At 25.4% G+C, this 22986-nt stretch overlaps 6 protein-coding genes and 1 long non-coding RNA gene across 9 annotated transcripts; 3 read left to right on the forward strand and 4 right to left on the reverse strand.

Annotated features, from left to right (window-relative positions):
• Positions 1 to 103: 103 nt before the first annotated feature.
• LOC126914717 (ADP-ribosylation factor-like protein 13B) lies at positions 104 to 2394 on the reverse strand. Of its 2 annotated transcripts, XM_050719076.1 has the most exons (8): positions 2089 to 2394; positions 1947 to 2017; positions 1649 to 1782; positions 1408 to 1523; positions 1066 to 1242; positions 817 to 991; positions 709 to 742; positions 104 to 642 (listed from the first exon to the last, which is right to left on the reverse strand). In XM_050719076.1, the coding sequence occupies exons 1-8, from the start codon at positions 2145 to 2147 to the stop codon at positions 341 to 343; spliced, it is 1068 nt and encodes a 355-aa protein (XP_050575033.1). In that variant the 5' UTR covers positions 2148 to 2394; the 3' UTR covers positions 104 to 340. The 2 variants fall into 2 exon arrangements, with proteins under 2 accessions (XP_050575033.1, XP_050575034.1); XM_050719077.1 differs by lacking the exon at positions 2089 to 2394 and having other exon boundaries at positions 1651 to 1782.
• A 196-nt stretch (positions 2395 to 2590) lies between these two features.
• Positions 2591 to 4315, forward strand: LOC126914739 (pyrroline-5-carboxylate reductase 2-like). Its single transcript, XM_050719124.1, has 6 exons — positions 2591 to 3058; positions 3146 to 3399; positions 3473 to 3554; positions 3637 to 3773; positions 3849 to 4060; positions 4127 to 4315. The coding sequence occupies exons 1-6, from the start codon at positions 2971 to 2973 to the stop codon at positions 4203 to 4205; spliced, it is 852 nt and encodes a 283-aa protein (XP_050575081.1). The 5' UTR covers positions 2591 to 2970; the 3' UTR covers positions 4206 to 4315.
• On the reverse strand, positions 4243 to 5998 carry LOC126914719 (pre-mRNA-splicing factor 18). 2 transcript variants are annotated; one of them, XM_050719080.1, is made up of 5 exons: positions 5878 to 5998; positions 5687 to 5799; positions 5329 to 5607; positions 4814 to 5242; positions 4243 to 4742 (listed from the first exon to the last, which is right to left on the reverse strand). In XM_050719080.1, exons 2-5 carry the CDS (start codon positions 5747 to 5749, stop codon positions 4506 to 4508), a joined length of 1008 nt encoding a protein of 335 aa, XP_050575037.1. In that variant the 5' UTR covers positions 5750 to 5799; positions 5878 to 5998; the 3' UTR covers positions 4243 to 4505. The 2 variants fall into 2 exon arrangements, with proteins under 2 accessions (XP_050575037.1, XP_050575038.1); XM_050719081.1 differs by lacking the exon at positions 5878 to 5998 and having other exon boundaries at positions 5329 to 5620; positions 5687 to 5877.
• A 61-nt stretch (positions 5999 to 6059) lies between these two features.
• LOC126914248 (kinetochore-associated protein 1) lies at positions 6060 to 15145 on the forward strand. The gene is made up of 33 exons (XM_050717894.1): positions 6060 to 6212; positions 6489 to 6730; positions 6822 to 6926; positions 6997 to 7123; positions 7249 to 7400; positions 7488 to 7684; positions 7762 to 8231; positions 8311 to 8493; positions 8559 to 8980; positions 9051 to 9219; positions 9282 to 9377; positions 9470 to 9661; positions 9748 to 9878; positions 9949 to 10054; positions 10144 to 10384; positions 10473 to 10618; positions 10682 to 10841; positions 10909 to 11148; positions 11228 to 11274; positions 11341 to 11636; positions 11698 to 11855; positions 11973 to 12173; positions 12242 to 12357; positions 12507 to 12616; positions 12683 to 12804; positions 12920 to 13189; positions 13276 to 13367; positions 13472 to 13833; positions 13911 to 14096; positions 14184 to 14415; positions 14489 to 14791; positions 14871 to 14954; positions 15039 to 15145. The coding sequence occupies exons 1-33, from the start codon at positions 6060 to 6062 to the stop codon at positions 15084 to 15086; spliced, it is 6159 nt and encodes a 2052-aa protein (XP_050573851.1). The 3' UTR covers positions 15087 to 15145.
• Positions 14938 to 16329, reverse strand: LOC126914756 (mitochondrial transcription rescue factor 1). Its single transcript, XM_050719159.1, has 4 exons — positions 16121 to 16329; positions 15854 to 16008; positions 15573 to 15645; positions 14938 to 15483 (listed from the first exon to the last, which is right to left on the reverse strand). Exons 1-4 carry the CDS (start codon positions 16313 to 16315, stop codon positions 15292 to 15294), a joined length of 615 nt encoding a protein of 204 aa, XP_050575116.1. The 5' UTR covers positions 16316 to 16329; the 3' UTR covers positions 14938 to 15291.
• Positions 16330 to 16411: 82 nt separating this feature from the next.
• On the forward strand, positions 16412 to 21105 carry LOC126914883 (uncharacterized). Its single transcript, XR_007709904.1, has 3 exons — positions 16412 to 16538; positions 20675 to 20765; positions 21000 to 21105. It is a non-coding gene; the product is annotated as an uncharacterized LOC126914883 (long non-coding RNA).
• LOC126914761 (ras-related C3 botulinum toxin substrate 1) lies at positions 16903 to 21844 on the reverse strand. The gene is made up of 3 exons (XM_050719166.1): positions 21729 to 21844; positions 20899 to 21235; positions 16903 to 20803 (listed from the first exon to the last, which is right to left on the reverse strand). The coding sequence occupies exons 1-3, from the start codon at positions 21842 to 21844 to the stop codon at positions 20669 to 20671; spliced, it is 588 nt and encodes a 195-aa protein (XP_050575123.1). The 3' UTR covers positions 16903 to 20668.
• Positions 21845 to 22986: the final 1142 nt, after the last annotated feature.

Raw genomic sequence — 22986 nt, forward strand, 5'->3', positions numbered from 1 at the left:
ATAAATACATTATAAATATTTACATTATACAATATGATGTAAATATGTCTAATAATATAAATATGAATTAAATGCTATTATTATTATATTAAAGACAATGAAGAAAATATTTATATATATGTATTTCATGACTAGAACAAATGAATGTATACAGACATTATATACATAAACAATCGCTCACATAATAAAAAACATTGCTAATATTTTTTTCATGTTACATTAGATGAATATAAAAAATTCGTTGTTAAAATATTTTGCTTGGATATAATTTTAAATACATTGTATCATATTTTTTAATAATGGTCCCATATTATTGCCTGTACAATTAAAAATATTGCTTTTATGTTACTTGCCTAGGAATATTAATTACTGTTATCTTATTTATAAAATGTGAACGCTCTGGAGCTGTATATGGACGATTATTTTTTGATCTAACTGGACGTGAATATGTATCTAGTGTTACTGGATTTAATATTGGTGGAAGTGTCTGAACATTCTGTTGAGATTCTAGAGTGTTTTGAGTAAATTTAACAGTTTGTGACATATCCTTAATTTCAATGACAGATTCCTCAGTAGTCAGTGGTGCAGTCTTATTTCTATATGTAAACATTTTCTTTAGCTTTTTTCCATTTGCTACTATACCTGTATAAATATGGTTTATAAATGTAGTATAGTATTTACATTATTTTATATTGAAATAGCACATACCATTTTGAGAAACACTTGGTGCTTGAGCATCTTCCTAAAATTATAATATAATAAGTAAAATAGAAGCATAGTCTAACAAACAAACAGAATAATTTTTAATAATATTACCCTTTTTAAAACTAGTTCTTTGATTGGCTTAAAGGGATTGGAATGGACTGATAGTCTTGATGGTGAATCTAATACTACGCTTTGTACTTCAATATTTTTTTCACTTTGAGCATTTTGATTTTTAAGCCTAGTATTTAAACTTGTATAGTTCTTCACTATTATATCCAGCAGCCATCTATATAATTTATTTATATTTAGTAAAAGTTAAATTTTGTATAATCAACATAGAATAAAAAGCTAATTACATACTTGTATCCATTTTTAATACCTATAGTATTATCTTTTGACTGATCTCCTTTCCAAATACATGAACATATTTCCACTCTTGTGGGACATTTCATAGTATTAGCAGCATGTTCTATGTCTAAGTTTTCAACGAGATCTAATTCATCAATAGCCCCGTTTATATCCTGTTTGTTTGCAAGCCTATTATGAAATATAATGAAGAATATACACAAAAATCTTACTAAGTTAAATGTATATTACATATATGTATTTTTAATGTAGTTAGGTGATACATATTATATCTACAAATGGTACTCCGTGCATGAACAACAATGCAAGCATAAGCAATACATTTAATTTTCTTACAACAACAATGGCTTTCCTGAAATATATTCATGTGAAATTAATTCACCAAATACAACTTTATTTTCTGTAAGACGGGAAATATCACTAGCATCCACCACATATATAAGACCATGTATCTAAAAGATGGAAAACGGAAAGAAAGGTTTCAAATAATATTATTAAGGATAGAAATAAAAGGATTATCTGTATCCTAACTGCAATCGCAGCTAACAAAGGTGTTATATATTTATTAATTACTTACACCATTATAGTATTTTGGCCATAAAGATCTGATTTGAGAGCTTCCACCAACATCATAAATTTTTACAGTGTATGATTTATATTTTAAAGATACTACATGGAACCCTATCGTAGGTAAAGTGGTTTTATCTGAATCTAATAAAAAAATATATAAATAATGTACTATTTAACTATTTGGAAAAGTAATAAATTAAGGTAATTAAAATCGCAAATTAAAAAGATATTTGGAAAGTCAGTTATAATTGTCAGCAAAAGTAAGATAAACAATTTTTTTAGCAAAATACACATATGTATGATACCTCCACTGATGCAGTTCAAAATTGAAGTTTTTCCCGCATTATCAAGACCCACAATAAGCAAGATAATACTCCTAAAAATTATATCATTCTTAAATACATATTTTTTCATCAGTATGAGTGTTTTGATATATTAATTCATTACTTTTCGGCACATTTCTTCTTTTGTAACTTTTGCAATACGCTTCGCATACAATTACCCATTATAGTAAATTTATTTAATGTTATATTTGAAAATCAATTTGTGTCATGTTGTATCATACATTTCCATATTTAAGAAATACGCTTAAATATAATAGGAAAAGAAAGACCATTTAACAATCATTGCACCAATTGCACATCAAACGCACCAATTAACTATAGTTTCGTCAATGTAATAAAATGTAGCTTCATATAATCTAATGTTATAAAACATTCATAATTCGTTTATCTCTTAATTTACATATATGATACAAAGAAACTATAAAATATCATCCAATGCAATATTATATAAAAAATCTACTATATAAAAAAGTTACATTAATTCCTATAAATTGAACATAAATTCAAGTATGAATTGTATTAAAGATAAATCAAATTTTTAAAATTCTATCAACATTTTCAAAATTATATTTTTATGTGACGCAATAGTTACTTAATGACATTTTATCAGTTTACTTCTTTTCAGTCTCTTTCTATGTTCCTTTCATACTTCGTGACATTTCATATTTTGTCTTTCCAAATTTTCTCTCTAACTACGCGCTTAAAAATATAAAAAAAAATTTGTTTGAAAATATATAAGAAAGCAGTTCAATATCAAACATCCAATAAAACGTATTTAATAAATAACAGGCAGAAAATTCGTGTCATTTAATCTATAATTTATCTTTCATAACATCCGTTAAATGTCAGAAGTCCCAGCCAGAATACTTTGAAAACAGTACAAATATATTATACCTTGTCACAAATTAAAATACACGTCACATATTTAATTATAAATAATACGTACATTATTTGTATTTAAATTAATTATTAAGTACTAATAACCATGAATGACCATTTTTTGTCAACTAAGGTGGGTTTCATTGGTGGTGGAAATATGGCCAGTGCTATTGGTGCTGGTTTAATTCGTAAAGGTAATCAAATGTTATAATAATAATGATTACAATGTTAATAGTTAATTATAATTAATTTAGAATAACATAATTAATTTTTTGTTATAGGTATTTTAGATCCAAACAATGTATGGGTTTCTGCTCGTACTTCTAAAACTCTAAGCTTTTGGAACGACTTAGGTGCCCATGCTACTTTAAAAAATGGAGAAGTAGTGGATAATTGTGAAATCATATTTTTAGCTATGAAGCCTCAAATGCTTGATGATGCACTTAAGTGTACCAAAGAAACAATGACAGTACATCATCACTATAAACTTTTTGTTTCAGTTCTTGTAGGAGTTACATTAGAGACTTTATCTAATGTAAAAATCATTATTATCAATGCTACAAAGAAGTTCATAGAAACAAATTATAAAGTTGATTTCATATTTCCAGAAACTTAAATCTATTGTTAGTCATCCTAGAATAATTAGATGTATGCCTAACACTCCAATGATGGTTGGAGAAGGAATAACAGGTAAAAGAAAACTTTGGCATTATGTATGTAATTAATAAGAGTGTAATCTTCTTATATTTTCATATTTCGATTATATATCTAGTATATTGTTCTGTGAATGCAACGGTTCAAGATGAAGTTATGGTAGAAGAGTTATTGTCATATATTGGTGTAACTGAACATGTTCCTCAGTCTCTTATGAATGCTATAGGTGCTCTTTCAGGATCTAGTCCTGCTTATGTAAATATGTCCACTATTGTATATGTATTTACCTATTTTTTAAACACAAACATTAAGCTTAAACAAAATTTCCAGGCATATCTTGTTATAGAAGCATTAGCAGATGGTGCTGTAAAAATGGGCGTTCCAAGACCTATGGCAACAAAATTTGCAGCTCAAGTATTGGTTGGAGCTGGTAAAATGGTGTTAGAAACAGGCAAACATCCTGGTCAGTTAAAGGATGAAGTATGTTCTCCAGGAGGTACAACTATTGCAGGCATTCATGCTATGGAATGTGGGCAAGTCAGGTAAACTATGCATGAAATTATTATGTATATTAATATAATGTATAACATTACCAATTATATTTATAGAGCTTCTATGATGAATGCAATTGAAGCTGCAGTAAAGAGGGCAAATGAACTAACGTCCTTAACGTCCATAACACAATAAAGTTCAACATAAAGAAATGTATAAAATATCAAAGACATGTGATGATAGAATTATATTATTCCATTAATACCTTTTAAAAATATAATATTTTTATTTTTACAAATTTCAAATATTTCTAAGATGTTTATTATTTGAAGGTGCAAAGAAAAAGAAATTAAAAATAATGCAAGGAAATATTCAGATATAGATGAATCGATTTGTTACTAAATACAACTTTAGTTTCTTTAGCTATAGTATAGTGTATAAGTATTTTAGTATTTTATAATGTATAATTATTTATATATATTATGTATAAAAATATTAGGTTTTTGAATATTCTACACAACGAGACGGATCTGTAGGATAGTACTCCTGACACTTGGTCATTAGCCTTTTTAATGCTTGAATATATTTTCTTTGAGTTTCATCGTTCATTACATGTGCAACGTTCTTTGAGAAAATCTTTTCTCTTCCAGTACGTGCATGAATACCGACCATAGTTACTCCAATAGGCCATGGAGAATTTCCAATTGCCATTTGTAGGTATGCATCACTTGCCTATAATAAATTATTTGTAATAAATGTGTTATACTAAAATTATTTAATCTATTAACAGCCGACATAATTACCAGTATGTAATTACGTTCAAGTAAATGTTTTACAATATCGGTTAAACTATCCGTAATATCTTCTGGCAGAGATCTATTTTTTAATTTTCTAAGAAGAGGTTTCAAGTATTCTCTTGTTTGGGCATAAGTAGCACTAGCCATCTTTCCTCTAGTACTCATTTTTTCAGCAGTACTTCTACTATTTAATTGATTGCCCCACATTTGTACTAAGAATTGTATAAATTGAGTAATGACATTTAAGTCAAAATCCCTGTCACCCTTGTTTAATTTTATAGACATTTTTTGTAAATCTTCATAGGTAACTCCTTCATCTGGTACATGTACGTCTCCTTTTCCATCACGATCTTGAGGTTTAGAAGAAGCTAGTATTTCATTTAGATATGCTTGATCTACTTGTTCCATAGCTTCTTGAAAATCATTTCTAAAACCCTTTAATATAAAATAAATTATATGTATAAGAAATATGTCAATTTTATTGAAATATTTTATTGATTTCAAGTATTTTTGATACTTACCTTATTCACTTCAGGCTCAAGAATTTCACATTTTCTTAATCGTTTAAATGCTTCTATTTCTGATTCTCCAAATAGTAGTATAGGTTCACTTCTTTCACGTAACCTTCTAATCACTTCATGTCTAGGTAATGTTAAATGCTCAGAGCTACCATCAGTTACAGAGTCTTCTTGTTGAGTCGTATTAATTTTAACATCCTCATCATTATTTTCTTGTACTTCCTTCACTTCTTGATTTTTTGCTATTAGTTCACTTCTTCTAAAATATTTCCGGTTATTTTGCTGCAATATTAACCTAGTTTAGTAAACGAAATAAAATAAAAGTTTTCAAAAAAGCTGTATATTGTTTGTAAAAATTTACCAAGACATTGCTCTCCTCCAACTGTTTTCTTTTCTTCATTATTTCTGCTTTTAAAATATCCATTTTTGAACAATTTAGAGATAGAATAATGATTTATTCTCGAAGTTATTTACCTATACACAAATTGCGTAATAATTAGAAATTAATTTGTTATTATTATAAATTAATATTTGTACTATTCTAAAGTTTACGTTTGACAGTTGTTATTCTTCCACAAGGAATTTTTTGAGATTATATACTAGGTTCCAATAAATTTCTTCATTCACCTACAGATGTCATCCGACATGAATTTTACGCACAATACAATATATGTATGTGTGATCATGTGGTATACATATGTAGTGATCCTGCGCAGCTGTAACGCATTTCATAAATGTTCGCGGGTAAAATGGCGCTATGGAATAAAGTGGTTTCAGGATTTGATAGAGAAGAAGAAACTGTAAATTTTGGGGTAAGAACGGTAGCAGAAAATAATGGTTCATTATATGAAACTTCTACTCTTGCAACAATACAATCGACTGGAAAGGTATTTAATATCAACTTTATTTTAATTGTAAAAAATGTCAATAAATTTAAATTTAACGGTTGCAACTACTTTTATAAACGTTTTCAAATAATTGTAAAAGTTTTTTTGTTATTCTTTATTTATTATTTATTAATTTAACAATCTTAATTTGCTAGTTAATATGACAAAGAATTTTTTAATATATTTGTAATTTATTATTTTTGATAAAAAGCATAAATTCGAATATTTGAATTAGGTAGATAAATTAAATAAAATGTTTTCCTTTATGTTTATAAGTTACCAAAAGAACCAAATATCTTAGCATCTGTGCAATATTCAAGAGTTTGTATAGCAATTGATAAGTCAATTACCATATTCGAGAATGGAACATGTGAAAAAATACTATTAAGTGTCAGTTTTGAATTATTAATAACATGTTATTGTATTTCTCATAATGGTATATTTTTATTTGTTGCTTTATCAAATGGAACATTATATTGTCTTCATTTATTAAATAAAGGGCAAGTAATCTTCACAAAGTAAGTATAAATATATACATATATATAAAATATTATATAGCTACATTTTGAAATTACGTCATTTATTAAATTAGTCACTTTCCACATATAGAAATATAACAAAAACTGAAGATAAAATAATAGCAATGTTTTTACAAAACAAATCTGATGAATATATTAATATATATCTTGCCACAAAAAATGGAGCTATTTATAGGTAAATATATAACTAATTATGAAATTTTATTATTATGAAATTTATATTATAATTTAGATTCATATTTCAGAGTATTACAATTTAATCCTAAACTTATTCAGTTGACTCTTATAAATGAGATTAATATTGATGCAATAAAAGAGATAACAAAAGAAGTTAAATGTGAACAGTTATTTAAAGGATTTTCTTCTGATGAGGTAAGTTATGTTTCTACTTCAATGCTACAATGTGCAAAAATATTTTAACTATAAAAATATATTTTTAAAAATATATTTAACTTGGTCTGTATTTTTTATGATTTTTAATGTTATGAGTTATGTAGGTAATATATGCTACTGCAAGTATAACTACTAGAGAAGTATCAATAGCTATGTTATGTTCAAATATGTTATTTATGTGGCCCAGTGAACAGCATATTAATTTTAATACATTTCATTATAATTATATTAAAGTCAAATTTTTAAAAAGCTACATGTAAGTATTTATAAAATTTTAATAAAATGGATCATTTATGTATTTATAACAGTTCCTAACAAAATATACTGATTTTGATCATTTTAGTGCAATGTTATGTTTACGTACAGATTATACTTTAAGTATAATATGTCCTCAAACTCTACTTGGTATACAAGTATATTCTAAGCCTATATCAGATTTTGCAATTATTGAAAATAATGATAATGGTATATGCCAAATACTTGTGTTAACATTTGATAATGATTGTACTACGTATATGTTACATGTGCTTTCTTATCCAGGTATAAAAAATTAATTTTATGTGTATAATTTGTGTGCATAACTTTTTGTTTGTAATTAAATTCTTTGTTCTATTCAGATTTCCAAGAAAAGTTTAAAATAAATGTACCACCTATAACATATCTTATTGAAATTATGGATCCTTATGATGAAATAATTTTATATTTGGAAGGAATTAATAATTTTACCAATAATGAATATATAGATACAGTTAGAGTAAAAGCTGTATCAGAAAGTCTTCCTGAATATCAGTTACAACGTTTAGTGAGAAAAAAACAATTTGATGCAGCTGAAGCTTTTGCATATAAATTTAATTTATCTACAGATCCCATTTATTGTGCAAAAGCTGCATTGCTCCTATCACAACTTGGACCTTGGGCAAAAAATACTTCTAGTCCTTTTCAATTAGACATGCTTTTTAATATATTTGATAAAATAAAAGATGTGCAATATGTGGTAGAATGTTGTAGCAAAGCACTTATACCTGAATACAAACAAATGAGGAACATTTATTTGTATGCACGTTCAAGAATAATAGAAAGTACTGCTGTAAGCATCTTTTAAGTGATAATAGTTGCATTAATTTTTCTGTATTTCATATTAAGTATATTTATATTATTGATTTTAGGAAGATAATAAATATTTAAAACTTCTTTCTTCGATTAATGATATACTACATAAGTTAGAAACTTTTCATATGATTTGGGGTTATAAAAAAAATGTAAAATGTTATGATGAAGATATTATGAATGAATGGATTAAATTTTCACGGGCGAATTTAATGGAAGAATACAAAACACATTTGAGTTTGGTAAAGTATGGTAAATAATTAAAATAAACTAGCACAAATAAACTGGTTAAATTTTTTTATTATAGGGAGAAATGGAAGCAGCTACTTTGATTTGGACAAGACATCTTCCAGATATAATAAAACATGTATCCATAGAAATAGTAAAAGATATATTTGCAATTCTTCCTGAGAAGATATCCTTAGTTGCCCTTTGGACATGGTTATCACACTTTATTCCCAGTTTATTGTCATTTGTTCCTAATGCAATGTGTGAAATTATGCTCTGGGGTATTAAAAAAGTTAAATCATTTGAACAGTTTCATCGTTCAGAATGGCCCCAGATTGGAATTGATTTTGCAGAAAAGTTTATAAAATTATTAAAATTTGAAGAAAGTCATCATTCGTTATATTTTCAGCAAGGGTGTTTGAACAAAGATTCCAATTTAAAACAATTGGTTTTTTTAATACAAGCTATGTCTGATATTCAAAAATTGAAAGTTGATTACAGGTAATGTTATAATTTTTTAAGCTTAAATAATTTAAAAAAAAATAAGTTTATCAAAATATAAAAATTGTAGATTAGCAATATCTCTCAATTCGTATATTGGAGATCCTATGGAAGTCTCATATATATTACTGGATAAGATACATATAAATATAATCCAAGAATTTATAAATACATTTCTAAAACAATACATGTTGAATAATTCTCTGCAAAATGATTATGTACTTTCTTCGTATATACAGGTATGTTTAAATTAAAATTGATCAGATTTTATTAAATATTGATGAAAATTATACCTGTATAGAAAACTTTAAGGAATTCTAAAAGTTGGTGGTCAGGTGAAGAAGCTCCATGGGAGAAAAAAGTTATTCTTATTATTGATTTAATTCAAGATATAGAGGTATACATATATATATATATATATAATTAGAGATATTTATATGTTAAGTGGAAATATAATATAGTTTTGCACATACTTATTTATAATTACAGACTAAATTACAACAAACATTAGAGGTACTGAAAAAAGCTACAGTTCCATGGTCTTCAACTATTGTAACTTTAACAGAAACAAGCTATAATTCTGATCATATTTTAATATCCCAAATCAGAATGGAACATAATTGTGTTCCAATTAAACTTATCTTAAAGAAATATGGATATGAACGCATTGGCATAAATAATGTCAGTAAGCTCCACTAATTATTTACAAAAAATTTTTTCAATTTAAATGGTTTAAATGGTTAAATGGTTATTTTAACATTTTTCAGAAATTAATACACTGTATAATAAAAGAAAATCATGAAAGCATGATATCAGATATTGAACAAATAACTAAAAATGATTTATTATCGAGGAAAAAAGCATTTGCATCCTGTGTAAATTACTACCTAGTTAGGGGGTAAGAAATTTCAAACATAGAACATAAAATATTTCTTTAAAATCAACTAGTAACAAAAATGAACTTACAGGAATTTTGAAAATGTAACCAAGACATTAAGTTCCTTAGAAAATGACATTTTAGTATATTGTTGTGTACAAATTGTTAATTTCGTTAGAGCTGGTTTAACGCTAAAGGTACATTGAAATACTATAATTTTTATTAAAAAGATACTTTATATTTTTTAAGTGCAGGCATACTATTTAACTTTATATTTATTATACAGGTCATGCCTGAGTCTCTTATACATCACATTGAGATGTTGGGTTGGGTAAAATTACAATTAAAAAAGCTTTCAAAAACGTGTAAAATCCAATCACATCATTGTAATAACGTTATCGATAGTATAAATGAAATAAAATCAATGTATTTTTTAAAGAAAGATTTTCAAATTAATGTTACACTTGAAGAGTATCAAGATAAAAAAAAGCAAATATTACAAAACTATATTAGGAGATTGTGCGATAGTATGAAATAATCTTTCTCTATATTTTATACTTTTTACAATTACAACAATTAAGTATTTATAATTACGATTTTTTAATAATATTTCAGTGGACATAGAGAAAGATGAAAACTTATTTATCTCTTATAAAAAAGTTATAAAGGTTGCTGACTTACTTAAATTACAAAGAATTGATGCAATATCTACATTATTAGAGCAGACAAAAAGTATAAACATATTAAATTATTTTATTAGGTAAATAAATTTTATTGATATGAAAAATACAAACGTATAATATTAAGTTTTGTTGAAGTAATTATTCCTATTTAGATACAAAGGACAATTAAATATAATGACACATGAATGTCAATATATACATAAAATATGTTTATTTATTATGCAAGATATTACAAGAGATGCAGACATTGCAGTTACAGTTCAAAGTTTAAGTTCTGCTGCATTATGTGTATGTTCAGATGGTATGTGTATTATTTAAATATTAATAATTTTAATGTATATTTTAATAATTTTGATGTATATTTTTAGATGAATTACAATCTATGTTACTATTGTATACATGGGCAAATTTATATCAAATGTGTTCTAATAAAAATCTTAGATATGGTTCAAATTCAGTGGATATAAAGCATGAAGAATTATCAAGATTACAATGGAAGTTGTATACGATATATAAAGATTTAGCTATCGCAACAGATGAATTTTTACTACCGCTATTTAAAAATGCAATTTCTATACAGAGAAATTATATGGCTAAATTAAAACATGGTAAAATAAAATTCATTAATGATCCTAATTTTATGTACGAATATATATAATGAAACTTTGTACTTTATTTATGATATAGATATAAAACACGTATCAAGTGATGCAACTGATGAATATTTTGATCAGGTAATTAATGTTAATATATTTTCTGGAGAGATATTAATGCATAAAATAAATAATATAACTTTTTAGCTAAATGCAGAAGAAGCTTTGAAGAACTTGCTCAATAAAATAAAGAAATTAAAAGTGGAACATAACGATTATTGCTTATTGCAGATTATTAAAACATTATATTTCAACTTTTGCATTATACAAAATATAAGTGATACTTTATTAATAGAAATTAAATCAATATATTTTCATCTTTCAATGATATTATTAAAAAAAATAATATGTAGTCGGTCATTTGATCTTCAGCTTAGTTTATCTTGCTTGTTTATGTTGTCTGATTCAGAAGCATGTAAATGGATATCTTCTGCTTGTAAATCGTAAGTACTTCAATATAAATGTATAAGAGATACAATAATAATATAAAAGTATCTCTTTCAGATTTCAACCAGATTACGCTCGCCATTCAAGAATAACAATACTTGGATATGAATATTTTCATTTGACAGGAAATCAAATATGTCTGCAGACATTTAAAAATAATAAAATATTGCATTATTGGACGCAAAAGTTGTCTAAATATTTAATCTCATATAAAGGTCTAAATCAGTTCATTACTTTAATTCATTACTTTACCATATTCTCTTCTTTTACGTGAACATATGTATACACATGTGTATGAGCTTAAAAAATATACTTATAAAAAATATTTGCAGAACTTTTAACAAGTGATGCTACAATTAAGAGAGAAATATTACAACGTATTATGAACTATAATGATGACATGGTTCCTTTGTTTCAAGAGTTCTGCTTTGATTTTGGGTTTGATATTCAGGATTGTTTATTACTTTATTTACAAACAGTAGTAAAAACATGGAACCCAAAATTAAATATAAATAATTACAATGGGAAAAAAGGTAAAAGGCTATAGAGAAATTAAACTTTAATACATTTACTTTTAATATCTTTATGATTGTGGTTTTAGAATTGCATATTAATGAGAATGAAGTAAATGAATTAAGAAAAAAATGCAATATAATTGCTACTTATATCACGGATAAAATTGCCTTAAAGGACAGTGTTACAAGTGTTTTATCGCAAGTATGAAAGTACTAATGTTACAAATCTAATTGTACTGTATGATACCATATGCACCAATGTTATAATTTTAGTGTATATATAATATATTATAAATAAATATAATATAATAATATAATCTGATATTCAGGACTGTAAATTTACTGTTTCAGATAAATTTTTATTATTATGAAGTATTTATAATTCTTATGGATCTTATAGAGGACAAAAATATAGAACATAGAAATTATTTTTGTTTCTTACAAAATTATACTCGCACTGGGTAAGAATATGGGTAGACTGTAGTACTACTAGGTATACTATATATGTATGTATGTGTTTTTTGTAGTTTAGCTACACAAATAGAATGTGAAGAGTGGATGCATCTCAACCCAGGATATACTTCTTTACCTCCTATTGCAGAATGGCGATTACCTTTTCTGCCTAAAGTTGAATTATGGAAACTTATAAGTAAAATTCTTTCATTGCATATTATTTACTATGTTTTAATAAATAGTTAAATTGTATAAAATGCTAAAACATTATACACAATTATTTTAATATTTTATTATTAATTTATTTTTAGCTCCTGAATTAAATTTAAAGACTTATGAGAAATGGTTAGATATTGCTCCTGTTCTTAAATTACAACCTCATATTGTATGTACTTTAGCCATAAAAGGAGAAGTAACACGTGCTTGGAAGAATAAACACAAAATGGATAAATGGTCTCTTTGTTCAAAAAATGGTAGTTTGCTAGATGATATAAAAAGATGTATAGAAAGAATGACTGGTCCAGATGCATTGTATTATGGTACAGCAGCATTATATTATGTTGTCAATCATACACCACCAGGTATTTTATATATTACATTATGCTAAAAATCATATCTTACTGAAAAAATGTCTTGATAAGTCAAAATAAAATAATCGCATTATTAGGAGCTGATCAAGTAGCAGCAGTTGAAGAGTGTTATAAATATGCTCAGCTGTCAGCCCAGAAATCTACAACGTTTGAAGAAGGAATGCTAGAAGTATATTTTTTATGTACTTTATACAAATATATTTTTTATTTTGCTTTCTATAATTTTATTAATATATTACTTTAATGATCAAATCGTGATTGCCTCTATTTCAGAAAATAAAATTCAAATATTTACGTTTTACATCGGAACATGTTTTACGTGTACATGGCTTAGACAACAAAAATTATTTGTCATTAATCGGAAACCCGAATAAATTAGTTCGTGAATTATATGCAGATGAAAGTATACCTCAAAGATATCAATGTGTTACTAATCATAGACCTGATATAAATACTGCTGTTAATTCTCTCAGTCAGTTATTCTCTATCAATGTTGTTAAACTACGGATAGAATTATTACAGGAGTGGTTACAACCAGATACTAAATATATAAAATTCAATCAAAGTATAACAGAAACATTTTCAGTAACAACAAATTCCGAATCAACTCTAAATTGTGATGATAATTTATTAAGGTATATCACTATATTTAAAACATTCTCTTTTTACATGTGATATGTAAAATATTTAGATATCAATAATACATTTCCAGAGCATGCTACATTTTAGAACATGGAGACCTCGAATTGTCAATCAATTTTCTTATAAATATAAGTTTTGGCGAAAAAAATGAAGATTATAGTCCTGAAACACGTTATAGAGCTCTTCGTGTATTACAAACTATAGTCGATACTGTTAAATTGGAAGATTTAACTAAACGTGATTACCAAACAATCAGGTAATTGATTTCTAATCTTTTTATATTTTTAATTTAAAAAATTGTATGTTTTATCTCAAGTAATATTTTTAAATATTTATATTTCAGAAATTATATGAGATCTTTGAAATATATAAGTAAATTAGAATTATTAGGAATAGGTTACAGTATAAATACATTTGAAACATGTTCTAAATATGAACTTGTGCAAATTTTATGGAAAACACAAAGTTATTCATCGCAAGCACTTGTTATTATTGCACAGCTTTGCATAGATTTTGAAATATATGAATATTCTCTCTGGGATAAAAATTTAACTAAATTAGCTAAATTATTAATGGTAAATAACACGTATTAAACGATTTTTAGAATACGCAAAAATAATATTTTATATATTCCTGTTATGTTTGCAGATTAATGAATTAAAAAAAATTTTACTACAAATACGAAATATAAATATTATTGTAAATTCTAATGGATATCTATTGGCATGGGAAGTAACAATTTCAGAACCTTTCAGAAAAATGGATATAAATCCGACCTCTGAACAAATTGAAAAATGCATTGAAGCTTTACAACTTTTATATTCGTGTCCAGTCGTACATGGCTTAAATTTCACTAACATCATAAAGTATTGTTTTCAGTGCCAACAAGATCATTTAGCAGTTGCATTTTTACCATTTTTAAATGATGATGATACAATATTTGTTTTGGAAGTAAATATCTTATATTTCATTTTATTGAGAATTCAATGCTGTTTATCTTATTAATTTATATATTACTATTCTTTTCTAGAAAATTAAATATGCATCTAGTATTACTAAGGTATTAAAAGAATTAAATAACTTATATTCAAATGGAATACTTTGTATAGCTTATGTAAGTATATTGTATTTTGCTTTAATTTGATACAAAATTTATATACCTTAAAATATAATTTCAAAGAGTACATTTCTTTTTCAGACTAATAAAATTATAGAAGATACACTAGCAAAAATGAACATTCAGTAAGATACAAGAACTGTATTTTATATAGAACTATTTTAATAAATAATTTCTTTGTGAATTTAGTTCTTGTATTATTAAAAATTTATTTGTTCTGTATACATAAAATCTATTACACATAAACCTATTACATACTTATCAATTATGTACATATTAATTATATATAAATGAATTTTATATATATATATATATACTTTTACTATTCATACAATTATTCATTATTGTCCCATTTATCTTTATAATTTTCAACTAATAAAGATTTATTTTGAATTAATTTTACTTTAATACTATCTGTTTCGGGATTTGCTTTAACTGCTTGTAATGTACATCGATTTATTATCAAAAAGTTTGGATTTGTAGGACTTCGTCTTTGAATGACATCTATTTCATCTCCAATACGCACCTATATAATTAAGATGTAAAATGTATTTCTATCTTAATATAATAATATTTTTAGATATTTTAAATGTATTTTATTATTAAAGATCATACCATCATTCCTTTTTTGAAGCATTTTTTTCCATTTACACGTAAGTTACTGTTGTAAAAATCTTTATCCAGTTTACTAAAAATAAAAAGAAATATTTTTAGAGAAATAAATCAAATAAAGAAATTTTTTATTTCGATTAAGATTACTCATAATAACAAGTAGTTTTATATCAAAACTATGCATATCAAAATTTTATATATATGTACAATCTGGAATGTTCAACATTTCTTTATGATACATTATTTATTTAAATAATATTTTAACAACAATGACATTAACTTACTTGCGTGATATTCCTAATCCAGCTTTAGCAATAGCATCTAATCGAAGAGAAGGTACTGTAATTACAACTACCTTTGATTTATCTGTATTTAAATAGTCATCAACATCAATATCAAACTCTTCATCTTCATCAGATTCTTCATCTTCACTCTTACTCTATGTATACATAAATTTATACTTTAAAATTTGGTCACTACAGTGTTTTATATCTTCAATCATTAAAATTATTAAATATTTAGTAAATATAAGGGTGCTAAAATTATCTTACTTTTCTTGAAATGTTTCCTTTACTCTTGAATCTTACAAATAACATGGAATTCAAATTTTGTTGCGGGTATGAACAATTCAGAAATAAATTACATCGTTTAGTATTTAAGTTCGATACACTTTTTAATGCATACGATATTTGTATATTTGTACATGCTGTCCTTCGCACAATATTACAAATTGTCCTGTATAACATTGTTTAAAAATACATATATACTTTAAAGACTAAAGGTTATGTTTGCAGCGATATATGTAATAGACATTAAAAGATTGATTGAACATGTTTGAGAAGTCATAGTTATTTATATATATTTGTTTTTTATATTATCTTTAAAAATTTGTTAAAAAAATAATCCATTAATTTTCATGATAAAATAGAACGAGACTTCCTACCAAAAATGAGTTGTAATACGATATTGGTATAAAACAAAAAGTTTTCATTTAATTATTTAATTTTTGCTTTAGCTTATTCTATCCTTATTTAATATATTTGAAATCAATTTAAATATTTGAAATCCACTAAAGAATTCTAGTTACTTTGTAAAAAGGTAGCTACTTTCCGCATTTTAAATTCTACTGAAATAATTAAAATAAAAATATGAGTTAGACATACATATACATATAATTCAATTTATTCATATAATTAGTCTATTCATTGTATTACATTTGTAAAAGATTCTTTAACTTCTATGATAATTTTTGCTTCAAATCTTTTAATACAATCATGTGATATTTTAAAAAATTAAGCTATAAAATGAGGATCTTGACTAAAAATTAAGTATATCTCATTGTGTGTGTACTTTATTTTAAGAAGTTCTTTTTGAAATACATATAAATAAAAATAAATGCTTCCCTGTGGTATGTAGGACATGCATTTATATAATTACACTTTGATTATTATTCATTATTCAACTGTAATTTGAATTTTTCATAAGAAAATAGGATAGGTAAAATTAATTTTTCAATTTTTATCTTTGTATTCACTTTTGTACTAACAGCAGAAGAGTTCATTTATGAAAATACAATGACTATCACTATTTTATTAATAAAAATTTATCTGTTATGTAATATAATAACATAATTTATGTAAAAATTTTTTAATATTATTAATTATGAGTGGAATATAAATAAAATATTATTGGATTCATATAATGTTCTCTTGTGCTGTTTTATTAGTACAGAAATTAGCAATTTTACAGAAATTTTAAGAAAATAGATAAATGTTGTTTCTAAGTTACTGACGATTAAATTTACTTAATACATGTACATACATTTGTATTCTAATGATTTCTTATCCTCCTTGTTTGGTTTATTCTGCTTTACTTAAATTGACAATATCTTAAATTAGATCAATACTTTCATGTCCTCCACTTTATCATTTCAGTTTGATTGTTTCCTTCTTTCAATAAAAAATGTTTATTGATTAGATGTAAATTGAATACAATTTTAATAAAACACTTCTCATTTATAAATAAAATCAAATTCATGGTGACTAGAATATTTTTACAGTTCATACATTCATTTTTTTCTATACTTATATGCAATAATACGTAATAAAGATTGTAAGTGTTACATTAGAAGTAACATTCAACTTTGGTTTGTAGCATCCATTACTGTTACTTTCTTGTTTTTAAAAAAGGGAGAAATCAATATCAACTTTTTATTAAATGCACAAGTTGTAAGTAGTGTAATTCATCTTACCAACCTGTATAGATTCATAGTTATGCTATTAACGCAAATATTTATCAACTTTGATCCTATTTGCTAAAAAAAAATATCATATATACATATAAAAAAACATTTTACTTGCACATTTTATATTAGCTGCCTGAATTTAATTTTTTTTTACTTAAGATAAAGTTATGATTAATTATTCTTATTATAGTAAATTGCAAATATATATTAATTTAAATGTAGTATATAAGAAAAATTTCAGGTGTAAGCAGTAAATTTTGGAGTAAAGATTAAAATTTTTATTTACATTGTAATACTGCAAATAGTTCCTCATATTAATCTTAAAAATTAAATATCATTTAAATACTATTTAAAAAATTGTGCTTTGTTTTATCCTTATTTCCAATTAATTTTTGTGTGATAAACTTTATCTTCAATAATAACTGTAAAATAAATGCACTACTTACAATAAATGCAAACTTTACATACAATTATTATATAACACGCTGCTAATATCTGATTATTTCGTATAATAAATGTATCATTTATGTACGTTATGTACATAACATAAAAAGTTTCTAGGCTTAAATCTGTTGTAGAACAGTAATAATAATAATGTCATCTTCAATTGTGCTTTTTCAAACATTCAAAAAACAATCGTTTTACACAGGAACTACAAATATGTTGTATGTTCTTAACTAAAACATAAATTTATAAAATATTGCAGCAAAAGATACCAAAAATAACTGTGTTATTCAAGATCATAGCACATATAACAAAGTATAAAAAGCTTACTGCAAACATTTTACGACACACTCTATACTTCAATCACATGATTAATTTATTTGATAATAGATTGTGTACATACTGAAATGTGTCAGAAAAAACAAACATAGCTATAATATTTTTAAAATTTGATTGAAATTTAGAGCATGTTACCACTATGCTACAGTATGTACACTTAGCAAGCATTAATATGCCTCATTCTTAGTTCACCCCCACTTACACTAGGAATATTTTTCTTTTTAAATATGTTGACATATTTTTAATTCATTTGAAATGCACATTGAATAAAAGTACAACTAAGTATGATATTCAATATTTCTTTTATAAATTTGAAAGCATATGGCACGCATGTCCTATCTTTCTATATCCTAAGCTTTCTTCCAAATATAAAAAAATAGCAAGTTCATAAGTGATGGAATATTTGTTAATTATCATCACACTATTTTTTTATTGAGTCCTTTCATAGAGAGCATGTAATATTATCAAAATATGTTTTACTATTATAAAGTATAAATGAACTATGTTACAGTACAAAAAAAAAGTCCACAATAATAAATTAAATATAAGTATGGATGTGTTTTAATTTTATATATAAAAGCAGAAAAACAATAGTTGTTCTATGATGTTATAATGATATTCATTATTGTAAAATCTGTTACTAACCTTTTAAATGCAAAGATTGATCTAAATGAATTTTATAAAAATAATAATGGAAGATTAAAAATGTCATGGTTACTGTTTAAAATAAATTGTGCTATGTTCTCTGTGTTATAGGCATACTTTGCACCATATGTTTGTTACTGGTATTACATTTTCTTACGTAATTCAATATATATTTTGATTATTCTTTTCGCAATACACTCCGCAGTTTTTATGAAAAATAATTTAGAGCCTTTCATTAATCAGATTGCACCAGTGCAACAATCTGTAAAATTGTATCTGCCACATGCAACAACAGAAATACAATTTCAGACGTAAAAATTTTTAAAGTGTTTTTCTAATAAATTCTTTTTAGAGTATGATTACTCAGTATATAGTCAAAATAAAATAAATATCAATATACACATAATACATTATGACGTGTTTTGTATTATGTACTTACGAGAAGAATGTTCAAATTCTAGACAATAAAATGTGCCATATAAAGCTATCAGATTTGCAAAAAAACGTACATGAATATTTGTTGGCAGTATTTTATGCATAATGTGTTATTTTTCTGTTAGAGTACAAAGAAATATTACAACCACAATATTTATCAAAAATTTTAAGATAAATACAAAATATTTCTTATTATGAGATTCTTCAATTCCTTTACACCTTTTTTAATGTTTTTTAATATGAGATTTAAAAAATACATACATATATTGTCTAGAACTGACATAAAAAATTTTTGTGTCATTGATTTGATTTTTTCTTCGTTGCTATGGCACTGTCTGTTTAAATAATTCTATAATGCTATTTTACATTTTATAAAAATTGTTAGTATATTGATTGTTATATCTATCATATGTGTATACTAAATGAATGTTTTTACTATCATAGGTATAAAAATTTAGAAATCTGGCAGCTTTATGACCAAAATTTTAAGATTCAACATTCTAAATTGTTATTGCAATACATATTAGTCTCATTTCAACGTGAATTAAATCATTATGTTACAAAATAGAAAATTGTTGTTTTATGAAAAAAATAACTATAAGATATAGTACGTTAATACATGACTAGTGCATTGATGTCTGAAATTATTAATGTCTGAAACCACTACCTGGGATACATGCAAATTCGGAATTATTTTTATGTATTTAAACATTAAGTACTGGTTAAAAATTATAATAGTGTCATACTTTTTAATTTGTTCCTAGTCTTATGTTAGTTTTACAGCTTGTTTTTAAAAAACACAAGCTGCAAATTGTACTCCATTTATGATGCATTAAACTATAGCTGCCAGAGGAATTTATTAAAATGCATGGTTTGCTACCTTCCTTTTTTCAAAACATTCATATTTTGTCCGTTTGTTTCTGAGAAAATTAATTTCAGTCTGTCAGTTTATACGTGATTTTACCTATATTGAATCTTGATTATTTATTGTTTATAGCATAATGCATCTTCTCTGTCTGCGTTTTTGGGGTTCAGGTCTTAAAACAGCACGTACTGCTTCATCAAACACTTGTTTTAGACCACGTTGTGTGAGTGCAGAACATTCCATATATTTCACTGCACGAATCTATAGATTATGTTTGAAATTATTTACCAGTTAGGAAATTATTGTAATTTATTTTCTTGTATCTGTCTTTGTTATACAGTTATAAATGTTTATACCTTATTTGCCAATTTTTGTCCTTGTTCACGTTTTATAGCACTAAGACCTTGTTCAGCTAAGGCAGTAAGTGTCTCACGATCATCTCGTAAATCTATTTTAGTTCCAACAAGTATCATTGGGGCATCTGGGCAGTGATGTTTTATCTCTGGATACCATTTGCTGGTAACATTTTCAAAAGATGAAGGGCTTGTTACTGAGAAACAAATTAGAAAAACATCAGTCTGTGGATATGAAAGTGGACGGAGCCTGTCATAATCTTCTTGACCTGCTGTATCCCAAAGCCCTAGACTAACAGGTATTCCATCCACAACCATAGGTGCTGAATAATTGTCAAACCTATAAAAAATGATAAAACTTATGTTTAAAAAATTTTTAATTAAATATTATATGAAATATTTTACAAGTTCTGAAAAGATTTTAGAATTTAAAGAATTATAATGCAGAATAAATTATTTCTTGTAAACAATAAAAAGATATTCAAAATTGTCTTGTTAATATTAACTATATCATTTCACAGCTTCATGAAAAAGGTGGATGACAAAAATTCATATGAATATTAAATTTAAAAACACAAATATATTTTCTAAATATCTTTTAACACTTTGACGGCTATACCAGAATCACATGTTTTTCTCAGGAATGTCACATTGTTTTAACACAGTGCACCGTTAGATGCACCAATGACCACCATGGCATCACAGGAGAAACCATGGCTGATCATATATGACCAACGTGGCCATCAACGTGTTAATCACACACAGCTTATATATGTTGCTCATATTATATTATAATCAAAAAATGTTTTAGTATGTACAAAGATTATACTTACACTGTAGGAACATATTCTCCTGGAAAACTGTCAGTTGTATATGATATTAACATACATGTTTTTCCTACTGTTCCATCCCCTACTACCACACATTTGATTGGTCTGCCTGAACTCATCTTTCCTGTATTGTAGTAATAAATAAATATTATTATTTTCATATTGTACTTTATGATAGAAACTATATAAATTATTATATTTCTATATTTATATATTTCACAATAGAAAGCACAATAGAAAAATTGTTTTTAATAATAAAAATTAATAATGGAAATAACATTAAATGTTTTATTTAACAGCAGTATCACTAAACTATTCAAATAGACCATTACATGGGAAAAGTAATTATCTTTACTTAACACTATATTCATTAATTATGTTCTCATAATTGGCAAAATTTATAAAACATATTGAAACAAAAAGAAATATTATTCAATATAAATATTATAACAAATTAGTATTATTAAAACACGTTCAGTGGCTACAAAACGTATCTGCACATTATTCTTCTTCTTATAGCATTTAATAATCAATTAGGCTCAAGTATATTAACATGTTGATTGCCACAGTGGTCATTAGTGACTCACGTTTTACTAATTTTTTTAGAATGATTAAAATGATAGATTCTTACAAAAATTGTCAACACTATAAACAATTTAGATCATATTTTGCAAAAATTCAATGTTATGGTATAGAACTATATTCCAATTTACGCGATATACAATGAAAAATGTGTAAAATGCGCGTGACAATCAACGTGTTAAACTTTTTATCATTTAATAGTACTTTCATATAATTGTAAAAATTTAATAATATTTAATTTAATACTATGAAGATGAAACGTAGAACCTGATAAATAAATGTATCATTGGAAAATAAGGATATATACAAATACCTTTTATAATCACTTCAAGTCTAATTCAGAGAAATAAAAAGTATGTATGCACGTTTCGAACTTGAAGGTTAGTCACAAAGGTAAGCAGCTCTTCAATTGAAGGGCTTGTCCTTCAATTTCGGTTTATTTGTTCATTACGCAATTGGTAAACAAGAATAATCGGTATATCGTTTAATCACTCACCAAATATGAACAAACGTTAGAATAGAAATAAAACCACTCTATTAACGCGGTTCCGATTGCAAATATATTGGATGTTCTTCAAAAAATTATAAAACCGGGTACCATGACGGTATTGCGGTTTTTGGGACTAAAACGGACGTAGCCTTCGCTTGGTGACAGATGTTCGACAATCCTCTTCCTTCC

This window comes from Bombus affinis, chromosome 3 (assembly GCF_024516045.1).
Source record: "Bombus affinis isolate iyBomAffi1 chromosome 3, iyBomAffi1.2, whole genome shotgun sequence".
Lineage (NCBI taxonomy): Eukaryota > Metazoa > Arthropoda > Insecta > Hymenoptera > Apidae > Bombus > Bombus affinis.

Excerpts from the sequence above, each read along its gene's own strand:
- LOC126914717 (XM_050719076.1), bottom strand. The coding sequence starts at position 2,147 with ATGGGTAATTGTATGCGAAGCGTATTGCAAAAGTTACAAAAGAAGAAA. Across the intron at positions 1,243-1,407 it reads TCAGGAAAGCCATTGTTGTT|GCTTGCAAACAAACAGGATA; the intron begins GTAAGAAAATTA and ends ATTTCATAATAG. Across the intron at positions 643-708 it reads ACCAAGTGTTTCTCAAAATG|GTATAGTAGCAAATGGAAAA; the intron begins GTATGTGCTATT and ends ATATTTATACAG.
- LOC126914739 (XM_050719124.1), top strand. The coding sequence starts at position 2,971 with ATGAATGACCATTTTTTGTCAACTAAGGTGGGTTTCATTGGTGGTGGA. Across the intron at positions 3,555-3,636 it reads GGTTGGAGAAGGAATAACAG|TATATTGTTCTGTGAATGCA; the intron begins GTAAAAGAAAAC and ends TTATATATCTAG. Across the intron at positions 3,774-3,848 it reads CAGGATCTAGTCCTGCTTAT|GCATATCTTGTTATAGAAGC; the intron begins GTAAATATGTCC and ends CAAAATTTCCAG.
- LOC126914719 (XM_050719080.1), bottom strand. The coding sequence starts at position 5,749 with ATGGATATTTTAAAAGCAGAAATAATGAAGAAAAGAAAACAGTTGGAG. Across the intron at positions 5,243-5,328 it reads TTGAGCCTGAAGTGAATAAG|GGTTTTAGAAATGATTTTCA; the intron begins GTAAGTATCAAA and ends TTTATATTAAAG. Across the intron at positions 4,743-4,813 it reads TTGAACGTAATTACATACTG|GCAAGTGATGCATACCTACA; the intron begins GTAATTATGTCG and ends AATTTATTATAG.
- LOC126914248 (XM_050717894.1), top strand. The coding sequence starts at position 6,060 with ATGTTCGCGGGTAAAATGGCGCTATGGAATAAAGTGGTTTCAGGATTT. Across the intron at positions 11,275-11,340 it reads CTGATGAATATTTTGATCAG|CTAAATGCAGAAGAAGCTTT; the intron begins GTAATTAATGTT and ends ATAACTTTTTAG. Across the intron at positions 11,856-11,972 it reads ATATTTAATCTCATATAAAG|AACTTTTAACAAGTGATGCT; the intron begins GTCTAAATCAGT and ends AAATATTTGCAG.
- LOC126914756 (XM_050719159.1), bottom strand. The coding sequence starts at position 16,315 with ATGTTATACAGGACAATTTGTAATATTGTGCGAAGGACAGCATGTACA. Across the intron at positions 16,009-16,120 it reads AAGGAAACATTTCAAGAAAA|AGTAAGAGTGAAGATGAAGA; the intron begins GTAAGATAATTT and ends ATGTATACATAG. Across the intron at positions 15,646-15,853 it reads GGATTAGGAATATCACGCAA|TAAACTGGATAAAGATTTTT; the intron begins GTAAGTTAATGT and ends TTTTATTTTTAG.
- LOC126914761 (XM_050719166.1), bottom strand. The coding sequence starts at position 21,844 with ATGAGTTCAGGCAGACCAATCAAATGTGTGGTAGTAGGGGATGGAACA. Across the intron at positions 21,236-21,728 it reads GGAGAATATGTTCCTACAGT|GTTTGACAATTATTCAGCAC; the intron begins GTAAGTATAATC and ends CATTTTTTATAG. Across the intron at positions 20,804-20,898 it reads GACAAAAATTGGCAAATAAG|ATTCGTGCAGTGAAATATAT; the intron begins GTATAAACATTT and ends CATAATCTATAG.